This window comes from Penicillium paradoxum, assembly GCF_028828445.1.
Source record: "Penicillium paradoxum strain IBT 22861 chromosome Unknown utg000002l_segment0_segment0, whole genome shotgun sequence".
Classification (NCBI taxonomy): Eukaryota; Fungi; Ascomycota; class Eurotiomycetes; order Eurotiales; family Aspergillaceae; genus Penicillium; species Penicillium paradoxum.
Window position 1 is genome coordinate 4,628,922 of NW_026643180.1, and position 13,610 is coordinate 4,642,531.

Here is a 13,610-nt window from a genome sequence, read left to right on the forward strand (position 1 = left end):
CTACTACTAATACTAGAGAGACTAAGCTAGTAGATAAGCGTAGATTTTATTATAGGCCTATTACCCTTAAAATAGGAGGGGAAAGCCTATAACGTAATTATAGTCGTAGTCGATCTATTCTTAAAATATTCCCTCTATATTTCCTATACTAAGGACGTAGACTCGCTAGAACTTATAACCTTATTTTATAAAAAGGTTATACCCCTATAGGGAATACTAGAAAACCTTATTAGTAATAAAGGCACTATCTTTATATTAAAATTCTAGAGCTATTTCTACTACCTCCTTACTACGAGACGTAAACTATTAATAGCCTATTACCTATAAACCGACGGGTAGATAGAGAGATAAAACTAGAGTATTAAGTATTACCTACGTAATATAGTAAGCTAGTACTAGAACGACTAGATAAGATAGATCCCCCTTATATAGATTATCTATAATATTACTATCTATAGTATACTAAAAATATCCTTAGCCGAAGTATTACTAGGATTCCGACCGGAACTAAGAACGTTAGTACTAGATAGGAAGATAGAAACCTATAATAACGCTAAAAGCTATATAGAGGAAATACTAAAGATATAAGAAATACTAAGAAAGCGTCTAGAAAAGTCGAAAACTATAATAAAGCGAGCCTACGATAAGAAATATATAGAGAAGTCTTTTATAATTAGATAATAGGTTATACTAAGAAATAAGTATATTAACTTAGGACGACTATATAAAAAACTAGATAACCGCTATATAGGACCCTTCGCGATAGTAGGTATAATAGGATAATAGGTATACTAGCTAATCCTTACGCCGAGATACTATAAGATCTATCCTATATAATACACTTTAATACTAGAGCTATACTACGGAGATCCGCTAAAAGCTTAAGAGCGGCCTAATTCTATACTAGTAGATAACTAACCTAAATAGGAGATCGAGGAGATCCTAGCTAATAACCGTAAGAGCGCTGAATACCTTATTAAATAGAAAGGATATAGGTATAAGGAAAATACTTAGGAGCTAAGAGAAAATATAGAGAATATACTAGTATTCGAGAGCTACTATAATAAGAAGAAAGAATAGCTAGAGCGTATAATATACCGAGGAAGATCTATAAAGAAGAAGTTAATATAATCTAGGATCTACCGCTAGATACGTTCCGGGAAGATTAGAAGGACCGGAGTAAGCTTAAGAACGCCGAACCTAATAGCTAATTACCGAACGGACTCCTAGAAAATAACTAGCTACGTTAGTATACGCTATAGATAGGTTAGGGGAGGATCTAGAATACTAGTAAAAATAAGAAGCGAACGAAAAATATCCTAAAGAGACTATAGATATATAATAAGGATATATAAGAGTTTATCGCTAAAAAATAGGATAAAAAGCGATATAGCTAATACTCTCTAAGGGTATAACGTAATAACTACCTATACTAAATAAGTAACCTCCGAGATACGCCTATATCCTTACTATTATATACGTAACCTAGCCTAAGGAGGCGCCCGAAGCTAACCTATAACCTAACTTATTAATAAAATCTACGTTAAAGGGGGCGGAGGGGGTAAGAGAGGTAAAGGAAGCGTAACGCGAGGAGGACCGAAAGACGTAACTATACCTATATAGATATCTTAAGTTAAAGTATTCCGCGTATCTCGAAACCCCTATATAATCGTAAGGAACGATATATTTTACGTAGGGGTAGTATAGGGCGCTAAGATATAAGTATTAGCTTAAGCGTTAAGCCTAGAATCGACCTAAGGAACGTTAATAACCGCTAATATAAGCGGAGGTCTATACTTACTATTATATAAGACTACCGCTTCTTTATATAATAGTTATACTAAGGAGTATTAATATTAATCCCGCTAGGCGGAGGGATATATATATACCCCGGGTTATATCTAAGACGGTCTATATAACGCCGATACTACGCACTTATAGGGTTAGTAGGGGAGACGATAGCCGGAGGGGCGTAATTATTAATAGAGGTATATATCGTACTCGCGACCGGAGGAAAGGGAGCTACTATAATAAGCCGAAATAACCTATAGTAAGAAAAGCGAGACGACGAAAAGCTATAAGAAGAAAAGCGAAGCGACGAAAAGCTATAAGAAGAAAAAGCGAAAGGACGAGGAAATATAGAAAGAAGAAAGCTATAACTCGAAGAGAGATAAGTAAAAAATATATAAAGAACTTAGATTATACGCGATAAAGAGAGATAACGCTTAAAGCTCCGAGTCTATCTATACCTTCCACTATAAAGATAAATTACCCTCTTTTAGATAGCTAGATATATATACTATTTTCGAACCCTCCCTATCTCGACTATAAAAGACCCTCGACCCCCGACCCTTAGCTACGAGAATATAGCTCTTTAAGGAGGGGGAAAATATTACGACCCTCTACTAGGAGAGTGCCTTATAGGCTAGATCCCGCCTAGTCCTATAACCTAGAACCTGGGACCTAGTAGGGGTAGTATAACCCCCCGCTAGAGACCGCACTAGGGAGACTAAGTCCTACTAGGTTAGGTGACCTAGTCCCGTGACTAGCTAAAGGTTATCTATATAGAGACTACTAGGGGAACTTAGCTCTTTAGCGATTAGTTTATAAATATACTAGTACCCTACTATTCCTTCACTCTAGTTCTATATTACCTACTAGGACCCGCTAGCACGCCGGTCCTAATATAAACTCGATTATATTATAAAGAAGTACTAAAGACTACTTATCCTATTAGAAAGAAGTAAAGGAACTATATATACCCTATAATATAATAATATATAGAGCTAAGAGTTCGGGCGAATATAATCTCTTTAAGTCGAACTAAGAAGCCTTCTAGAATAGATATCCTAACTAGTTTATTAGTAATATATATAAAGTAGACTAAATAACTAAGTTCTTAGCGCTAAAAGTTAATATAATATAGATAGAATACTATAGGAATAACCTAGGTATAACGTTTACTTAGTTAGTTTTCGAAATATAGGCGCTTATTTAGGTTATTAATCTTATTAAGATATAGTAAGAAGCTAAATATAATTAGTAGTAGATAACGTAAACTAAGTACTAAGATATATACTAATACGCCTTAAAGCTTACTAGACTCTATAACTATCTAAAGAATATACTAACTAGATAGATAAGAATCGACTATTTAGAGATAGGTATCGTTAAGGAGATATAAAATAAAATAAAGAGGTTTATAGTCCCTACTATAGATTAATAGGATAACTAGGTAGCTTTTTATAACTAAATTAAGAAAGTAATACTAGGTAGGATATTATATCTTAGAGAGACTAAGAAGATAACGCTAAGAAATACTATAGACCTATAAGAATCTAATAGAAGACTTTTTAAAGGAAATAGCGCTTTCCTTATATAGTAAGCTATAACTACTATAGAGGGTAAAAAAGCTACTATAGGGTCTAAATAAGACTAGAGTAGAGATAGTAAATTCTATAACTTCTATAGTAAGCCGGGCTACTATATAAAGGACTACTATAAGAAAGCTATAGTAAACACTATAGCCGCGGAAAAGTTAAAAAAATAGATAACCCTATACTATAGACTCTTATAATATTAAAGATAGTTCTCTTTAGAGAATATAAGAGAGTATACTAAATACTTATCTATAATATACTAATATTAGACGTTAAGACTAAAGCCCTAATAAGGGTAGCTAAAATACTAATAAATAGTAGTATAATCTAAAGCTTCGTAAGTTAGAAATAGGTAAAAGAGAACCTAAAAAAGATATATATAATAAGTATCTATCTAGTAGAAGCTATAAATAGGTATAAAATCCCTTTATATAGAAGCCGAGAAGTATAGCTTAGCCTAATAGACTAGAATAGAATCTATAGAGTTATTAAAATAACCTATAAAGTTATAGATATAATAATCTATAATATAATCCTAGAAATAGATTAGTTTAGACTAATAAATCTAAATATTAACTAGGTAACTAGTAAATAGGTATATAGAAATATAGCTCTACTAAAGATTAAAACCCTCCCGCTAAAAAACTTTAAGAAAGAAGTAAGACTATAAAGTATACTTAGAAAGTTATATTTAGATATCGATAAGATTACTAAGGAGTTTATAGTAATACTAAGAGTAATATAAAGCTTAGATAGGACCTCCTATCCGGTATAACCCCTAACTAAATTCCCGCTAAAATACTAAGATCTAGCTATTATAGTAAGTAAAGAAAGTACTATAGTCTTTCTAATCTATATAGAGTATAATTATATAATTAAGCTAATACTAGATAAGATACCCCTTTAGAGGCTAGTATATATATTATCCGCTAAGAAGTTAGAAGTCCTCCGCTAATATATTAAGAAGAACCTTAAAAAAGGCTAGATCTAATACTTAAAGAGTTAATTAGGTATACTTATCCTCTTTATACTAAAGAAAGATAGTAAGCTTAGACTCTACGTAGACTATAGAGGGTTAAACGCGATTACTATTAAGAACCGCTACCCTCTACCGCTAATTAATAAGTCCTTAGTAAGATTATTAGGAGTATAGATCTATACTAAACTAGATTTATAAGATACCTACTATAGGATCTATATAAAATAGGAAGATAAGTAGAAAATAGCGTTTAGATACCGCTATAGATATTTTAAATATATAGTAATACTATTTAGACTTATAAATACTCCCGCTATTTTCTAGGCGTATATTAATAGAGCCTTAGTAGGATTTATTAATATCTACTTAATAGTATATTTTAATAATATACTAATTTTCTCGAAGGATAAAAAGACCTATATATACTATATCCGAGAAGTACTAGAACGCCTAATTAAATAGAGGTTATTTATTAAACCTAGTAAATATATATTCTATATAAAGAGGGTTAACTTCTTAGGTTTTATTATCTCCTATTATAGAGTTATTATAGACCCTACCTAAGTAGAGATAATAAACTAATAGCTAGAGCTAACTTATATCTTTAATATATAGTAGTTTATAGACTTTACTAACTTCTACTAATATTTTATTAGGAAATAGTTAATAATTAGCGCCCCCCTTAACGATCTAATTAAGGGGCTAGATATATAAAAAAAGAGAAGAAATAAGCGCTAAGAAGGGTTTATCTTTATAGAAGAAGCGTAAGAAGCTTTTAAAAGAACTAAGACCGCTTTCTAAATTATACTAATACTTATATACTTCGATATTACGTTAAAAACTATAATAGAAATAGATACGTTAAGAGCCGCTATTTACGTAATTATATTATAGCTCTATAAAGATAGATATTAGTATCTTATCGTCTTTTACTCTTAGAAGATACTAATAGTAGAGAGAAATTACTAAATCGGTAACTAGGAAATATTAGTAATCTTTATAGGGTTTAAAGAATAACGCTACTTCCTTAAAAGAAATAAGTACCTAATTATAGTAATAATAGATTACGCTAATCTTATCTAATTTATAACGACTAAAGAGCTTATAAAATACTAAATATACTAAGTAGAATACTTTATAGGTTTTAACTTTATTATTATATTCCGCCTAAGGAAAATAAACCCTATAGACACTTCTAGTAGATAACCTAACTATATAATAAATAAGCTACTAGATACTATAAGTTATAATATCTTTATATAGAGACTTAAGGAGACTATTAGTAAAGACACTAGTTACTAAAGAGATCTATAGGATACGATATACCTAGACGCTATAATAACTATAGTATATATAAAGATCCCTACTAAGCCCGCGACGAATAGACTACTAAGTTAAAAAAAGGTACGCGAAGTAGCTAAAAGAGAAACTATATATATCTATAAGCCGCTAGAAACTATAGTAGAACTTATACTTAAGATATAAGCGAAGAATAAGTTCTATAGGAATACGCTTAAAAGGGTATAGGAAACCGGCGACTTTAAATAACCTCTAAAGATATAATAGAGCGTAAGGAGCTAAGATAGACTACTAAGATATAATAACTATATCTATATTCCCGAAGGCGAACCTATAATCTACTAGGAAATTATAAGGATCTATTATAATAATCTATAAGTAGACTATTATATAAAGAAAAGAACGCTATAGGCTATTAGACGTAAATACTAGTAGAAAACCTTTATTAAGGATATATAGGACTATATTCTTATATACTAGATTTATTAGTCTAATACTATTAAACGCTATAAGCTATATAAACTACTCGAACTACTACTAGTACTAAAAAGACTAGGCTAGTAGATAAGTATAGACTTTATTATAGGCCTACTATCCTTAAAATAAGAGGGGAAGACCTATAACGTAATTATAGTTATAGTCGATCTATTCTTAAAATACTCCCTCTATATTTCCTATACTAAGGATATAGACTCGCTAGAACTTATAACCTTATTTTACGAAAAGGTTATACTCCTATAGAGAATACTAGAAAACCTTATTAGTAATAGAGGTACTATCTTTATATTAAAATTCTAGAGCTATTTCTATTACCTCCTTACTATAAGATATAGACTATTAATAGCCTATTATCTATAAACTAATAGGTAGATAGAGAGATAAAACTAGAGTATTAAATACTACTTACGTAATATAGTAAGCTAGTACTAAGACGACTAGATAAGATAGATTCCCTTTATATAGATTATTTATAATATTACTACTTATAGCGTACTAAAAATATCCTTAGCTAAAGTATTACTAAGATTCTAACCGGAACTAAGAATATTAGTACTAAATAAAAAAATAGAAATCTATAACGATACTAAAAACTATATAAAGGAAATACTAAAAATATAAGAAATACTAAGAAAGCGCCTAAAAGAGTTAAAAACTATAATAAAGTAAGCCTATAATAGGAAATATATAAAAAAGTCTTTTATAATCGGATAATAAGTTATACTAAGAAATAAATATATTAACTTAGGATAACTATATAAAAAGCTAGATAACCGCTATATAGGACCCTTCGCGATAGTAGGTATAGTAGGATAATAGATATACTAGCTAATCCTTACGCTAAGATACTATAAGATCTACTCTATATAATATACTTTAATACTAGAGCTATACTATAGAGATCCGCTAAAAGCTTAAAAGCGGCCTAATCCTATACTAGTAGATAACTAATCTAAATAAGAGATCGAAGAGATCCTTACCGATAACTATAAGAGCGCCGAATATTTTATTAAATAGAGAGGATATAGGTATAAAGAAAATACTTAGGAGCTAAGAGAAAACGTAGAAGATATACTAGTATTCGAGAGCTATTATAATAAGAAGAAAGAATAGCTAGAGTATATAATACGCTAAGAAAGATCTATAAAGAAGAAGTTAATATAATCTAGGATCTACTACTAGATATATTCTGGGAAGGTTAGAAAAACCGGAGTAGGTTTAAAAACGCTAAACCTAATAGCTAACTACCGAACGGATCTTTAGAAAATAACTAGCTATACTAATATATACTATAGATAGATTAGGGGAGGATCTAGAATACTAATAAAAATAAGAAGCGGACAAAAAATATCCTAAAGAGACTATAGATATATAATAAGGATATATAAGAGTTTATTACTAAAAAATAGGATAAAAAATAATATAGCTAATATTCTCTAAAAGTATAATATAATAACTACCTATACTAGATAAATAACCTCTAAAATACGCCTATATTCTTACCGCTATATATATAACCTAGCCTAAGAAAGCGCCTAAAGCTAACCTATAATCTAATTTATTAATAAAATCTACGTTAAAAGGGGTAGAAAGGGTAGGGAAGGTAAAGAGGGCGTAGCGTAAGAAGAACTAAAAGGTATAACTATACCTATATAGATATCTTAAGTTAAAGTATTCTATATACTTTAAAACCCCTATATAATTATAAAGAACGATATATTCTATACGGGGGTAATATAGGGCGCTAAAATATAAGTATTAGTTTAAGCGTCGAGCCTAGAATTAACCTAAGGAACGTTAATAACTACTAAATATAAGCGGAGATCTATACTTACTATTATATAAGACTACCGCTTCCTTATATAATAGTTATATTAGGGAGTATTAATATTAATCCCGCTAAACGGAGGGATATATATATACCCTAGGTTATATCTAAAATAGTCTATATAACGCTAATACTACGTACTCGTAGGGTTAGTAGGGGAGACGACGGCCGGAGGGGTATAATTATTAATAGAGGTATACGTCGTACTCGCGACTAGAGGAAAGGGAGCTATTATAATAAGTCGAAATAACCTATAGTAAGAAAAGCGAGACGACGAAAAGCTATAAGAGGAAAAGCGAAGCGATAAAAAGCTATAAGAAGAAAAAGCGAAAGGACGAGGAAGTATAGAAAGAAGAAAGCTATAACTTAAAGAGAGATAAGTAAAAAATATATAAAGAACTTAGATTATACGCGACGAAGAGAGATAACGCTTAAAGCTCCGAGTCTATCTATACCTTCTACTATAAAGACAAATTACCCTCTTTTAGATAGCTAGATATATATACTATTTTTAAACCCTCCCTATCTCGACTATAAGAGACCCTCGACCCCCGACCCTTAGCTACGAGGACGTAGCTCTTTAAGGAGGGGGAAAATATTACGACCCTCTACTAGGAGAGTGCCTTATAGGCTAGATCCCGCCTAGTCCTATGACCTAGAACCCGTGACCTAGTAGGGGTAGCATAACCCCCCGCTAGAGACCGCACTAGAGAGACTAAGTCCTACCGGGTTAGGTGACCTAGTCCCGTGACCCGCCAAAGGTTATCTATACAGAGACTGCTAGGGGAACTTAGCTCTTTAGCGATTAGTTTATAAATATACTAGCACCCTACTATTCCTTCACTTTAGTTCTATATTACCTGCTAGGACCCGCTAGCACGCCGGTCCTAACAATTTCCTAATACCCCACTATCCCCTAGACGTCCGACTAAAAGTCATTTCATCTGCTTACTAAGCAGAAGGGTGAGTAAGGGTGAGTATGGAGAATTCTATATGGTGCCTAACATTACCTATCAGTCAATGCCTTATGGGGCTTCTACCCATAACACCTTCTATCGTCCCTCCGCAAAATGGCGCTAAGGCTCCCACCATCGAAGCTCGAGATGATCTATGACATAATACTTAGCAAATCCCTGAACATATCATAAATGGCCGAAGCAGCTGAGTGTAGTAAGCGTTTAATTATCAACATCCGCAACAATCTTCACTAATTCGGAAATGTCAGAGCGCCTCTAACTCGTGTCGGACGACGACGAAGTATTACCCCTCCGATGCTAGAGGCCGTTTGTGATCACCTTCTTGAGAAGCCTGGGCTGTACGTGGACGAGATGGCGCTCTTTTTATAGGATGAATTCTATATTCAGGTGACAAATTCGAGTCTTAAGCGGGCTCTTACATCTGTCGGCTAGTCGAAAAAGGTGGCTCGACAAAGAGCAAAGGAGCAAAACGCCGATCTGCGAGACTTCTACCTACACAACCTATCTGATTTCCAATCCTATCGCTTAGTCTATGTGGATGAGTCCGGATGCGATAAACGAATTGGTTTTAGACGGACCGGTTGGTCTCCGGTGGGTGCGACCCCTTTGTAGGTATCTAAATTCTATCGTGACTAGCGATATTAGATCCTTCCTGTATACGCCTAAGATGGTGTTGTTTTTTCTCGGGTATTCTAAGGCTCGACTGATGCATCTGTTTTTGAGGACTTTATTGAGTAGCTTCTTAGACATTGCGGAAAGTGGCCTGAACCAAAGTCCGTTCTAGTTATGGATAATGTATCTTTTCATCATTCTGAGCGAATCAAAGAAATATATGCTAATGTAGGAGTAAAATTGGTTTACCTACTACCTTATTCGCCCGATTTGAATCCTATCGAGGAGTTTTTCTCTGAATTGAAGGCGTTCATCAGGCGTAATTGGCGGCGATATGAATAAAGACCGGACTAAGGATTCGCATCTTTCCTCGAGTGGTGTGTCGAGCTTATCGGATCTCGAGAACGAAGTGCAATGGGTCACTTTCGCTATGCTGGCCTTGTTGTTGAGGACTACTATTGAGCGTGGGAGCTGATTATAGACCTGTTAGAGCACCTAAATACTCCTGCACCTCTTATATTAGGTCGCCCGTATCTATAAAACAGGATGCCCCTATTTTATCTGACAAGATCAACACTAGTTCTATATAAAACAACTTTGTTGGCATCAATGTTGACTAGATAATTTATACATTACGTATTTTTCTTGCCTAGCGATACATTATAGGAAGTACATCTAATCGAAAACAAATATATAAGCAAATCTAAGTCTAATCACGCTTTGCCAGCCACTCTGACTACGAACCTACACAATCAGCTTCTTACGTGCTTCACCTATCTATCGATATCGCTTATGAAGCGGCGTGCAATCCCTACCGCAACTCCTTTTTCAATAAAAAACCTAGGGTCTCGGTCTTTATGGATCTGTTCAAGATCTAGACCGTTGGCTAGCGTTACATCGTATGCCTGTCGAAATTGAGCCTTCAAATTGTCGTCAACAACATTTGTTTCTTGCCACGCGGTGTATTCCCTTATAGCTATATCTCGGGGCCCGTCAATTATGAGCTAATCTACTATCTGTCCATTTTGCGGTGGAGGCCTGGCTAATGCTGGAATTGAGTTAGTCGCCGGCGATTGTAGGTGAGGTTGCCCTCCCATGAAGTTGATATTGATAGGCGGGCAATTTCCTGGTGCGAGCATTTTGTTGCCCTTAGAGTGTAGACTTTCCAATTTCTGTTATTCTTCTAAGACGAGTTCTTTACGAATAGCGTCTGGGATATTATCTTGACACTCTAGAATGCCACTACTTTCAACATAAGCGATTAGTCGTTTTAAATGATGTGTCCTTAGTTGATAGTGTTTTTTTCTATGTGGGTCCTGCTAGTAATGCGGACTAAGATGATAAGACGGCGAAGGGCAACGCATTAAGTTATAGACAGCCCGCTAGATCGATTGTTCCCTAGTTGTATGCTGTTCCGCGTCGAGTTGTTTATCTCGCTCGTTGAGCATCCTTTTCGTGATAGATGACCCTCCTCTTTTGTCGGTTCTGCTTGTTACGCTTCTAGGGGAGTGGTCGTCCTCTATATAGTTGAAGATTATCCTCAGCCGCAACTCTTTACCGCTGGTATAAAACTTCCCCTAAACGAGTAATTGTTTTTCCACAGCGGACCAGTCAATATTGAGGCCATTAAACCGTTTTTTCAGGTCGTGTTGCTTGCGATCGTTGATCGACACAATAATGGATGTGTCGTCGGACCTAACCCTTCGTTTACGCGTAACTTTCTCCTCGATTACCTTATACAGCTTATCCCTGAGGGTCAAGGGCCAGTAAGCACTTAGGGTCAACGCTACGTCCTGCTCCGTATCCTCTGATATGGACCGATTATTCACTTTGACTTTCCACTCGATAGTATACCGAATAAAGCTTGCGGGAAGCTCGTCGTCTGGCCTATTTGCTTCCCACTCGGAGAGCTGAAGCAGCTTATTGGTTTCTGGTGGGGTTGAAAGTAAGGGCTCGGAACCGTCCTGTGGGCAACGGTTCGGTGAAGGGCTGAATCCATATTCTGATGGTGGCGTGTGTTCGTAATACCCAGGAGTTGGAGCGTATTGCGAGTCCTGGTCCGACGGATCGAGGTCCTGGGGTTGGGATTCATCACCGTCGGGATAGAAGTGGTTAATCATCGTCCTCAATTTCCTAGTAAACCGAACTTCAGCACATAGTGGTCATCCAGTGTTCAACAGAAGGGGACCAAAGGAATCCAGCATTTGTAGGGCAGGTAAGTCGGTTGGTAAAAAATATTTCGTCCTACCAGTATTGTATCTACGTATGTCTTCGCTCGTCCACTGTATTTGTAGAATAGTCGATTGAACGTGGTTAGCTAAAGGGGGAGGTGAGAAGTAGCCAGATAACCGACCGAATCTCCTGCCGCCTCGGCTGTTTGGCTTGTTTGCAAGTGAATGGCTCTAGACACGCATAGCCCATACAACCATGATACGATAGCTATTTTTTATGCCATTATATATTACCGTACTAAGATACTGCCAAAAGTGTGGGTCAGGGGGAATCTAGCTATACTAGGCATAGCGTTATGCAAAACAAAGTTCAGCAAAGAATTAAAGGGAGTGTAGAGATGAAACTGATTTCGAGCGCGTCTGTATCGTGGCTGGTAAACGGTTCAATCGCAAATTGGGTGGATCGGCGGCTGTAGTCAATGTGGGCACAAACACCACCTGGCTTGGTAGTCATCTATCCATGTCGAATCTCTACGCTTATGGTCGCTTGGCTTGGAATCCGGCCGACGATGCTCAAGATATTCTGCAAGATTGGATCAGACTAACCTTTGGGCTGGATCGCAAGGTACTCGATACTATTACTCGCATGTCCATGGAATCGTGGCCCGCCTATGAACAATATAGCGGGAATTTAGGCATTCAGACATTAACGGACATTCTATACACCCATTATGGTCCCAATCCTGCATCTCAAGACAATAATGGCTGGGGCCAGTGGACCCGCGCAGACGAAACGACCATTGGAATGGATCGGACTGTGGCAAATGGCACGGGTTATTCGGGCCAGTATCCAGATGAACTCGCCGCCATGTACGAGAGCATCGATACCACTCCGGACGATCTCCTACTATGGTTCCATCATGTCAACTATACCCATCGTCTACACTCGGGAAAAACTGTTATCCAGCATTTCTACGATGAACACTACACCGGAGCCGAGACAGCACAGACCTTCCTCACACAGTGGGAATCACTCTATGGAAAAATTGACGATGAGCGATATAACCACGTCCGGCGCTTCCTAGACTACCAGGGTGGCCACTCGATTGTCTGGCGCGACGCGATCAATGACTTTTACTATAATCTCTCTGGGATCCCTGATCAGGCTAAGCGTGTCGGCCACCACCCATGGCGCATTGAAGCCGAGGATATGAAACTAGAGGGCTACAAGGCTTACAATGTTAGTCCATTCGAAACAGCCTCCGGTTCCGTTGCGGTTGTTACAGCCTCCAATAGTACTGCCAGCTTTGCTTCAACGAGAATCAACTTTGCTTCTGGCACCTATGATCTCGCTGTGAATTACTATGACCTCTATGGTGGCCAGTCACAGTGGAAGGTTTACCTTAATGATCGAAAAATCGGACAATGGGTTGGCAACAGTGAGGATACTCTGAGTCACACGCCCTCAGTTTATTTGGATGGACATTCGGCAACGCGTATCACGTTCCGCGGCGTTCAGGTTCGGAAGGGTGACATCTTGAAGATTGTCGGCGTGCCTCATGGTATTGAACTGGCACCATTGGACTATGTGGCTTTTCTTCCAGCCGGTATTGTAGATTGATAATGCTTTTGTGCAATTCTTAGTCTGAATATGGTAGTATCTTTATCAAATATCCCGTTAGGTGTCGTGTCTCGCCGTTACTGACTTATGTATACCTTTTTCATTGAGTAACTACGTGAAACACAGTCAAAACATAGGACTTGGCCCTTCAATAGCCCGCCATTAAGAATTTCCGTTTGATGCTGGGGATCTGTAGCTGAACAGGTTTAAGCCAGCAGTTGCGTTGGTTTAAAGCGTACAGCTCA

The 13,610-nt window shown here is 36.3% G+C and overlaps 2 protein-coding genes across 2 annotated transcripts; one reads left to right on the top strand and one right to left on the bottom strand.

Annotated features, from left to right (window-relative positions):
• Positions 1–11,150: 11,150 nt before the first annotated feature.
• N7457_001641 (uncharacterized protein) lies at positions 11,151–11,693 on the bottom strand (the record flags this gene model as incomplete). The annotated part of the gene is made up of 1 exon (XM_057172687.1): positions 11,151–11,693. The coding sequence occupies one exon, from the start codon at positions 11,691–11,693 to the stop codon at positions 11,151–11,153; it is 543 nt and encodes a 180-aa protein (XP_057036590.1).
• Positions 11,694–12,264: 571 nt separating this feature from the next.
• N7457_001642 (Glycosyl hydrolase family 67 C-terminal) lies at positions 12,265–13,365 on the top strand (the record flags this gene model as incomplete). The annotated part of the gene is made up of 1 exon (XM_057172688.1): positions 12,265–13,365. The coding sequence occupies one exon, from the start codon at positions 12,265–12,267 to the stop codon at positions 13,363–13,365; it is 1,101 nt and encodes a 366-aa protein (XP_057036591.1).
• Positions 13,366–13,610: the final 245 nt, after the last annotated feature.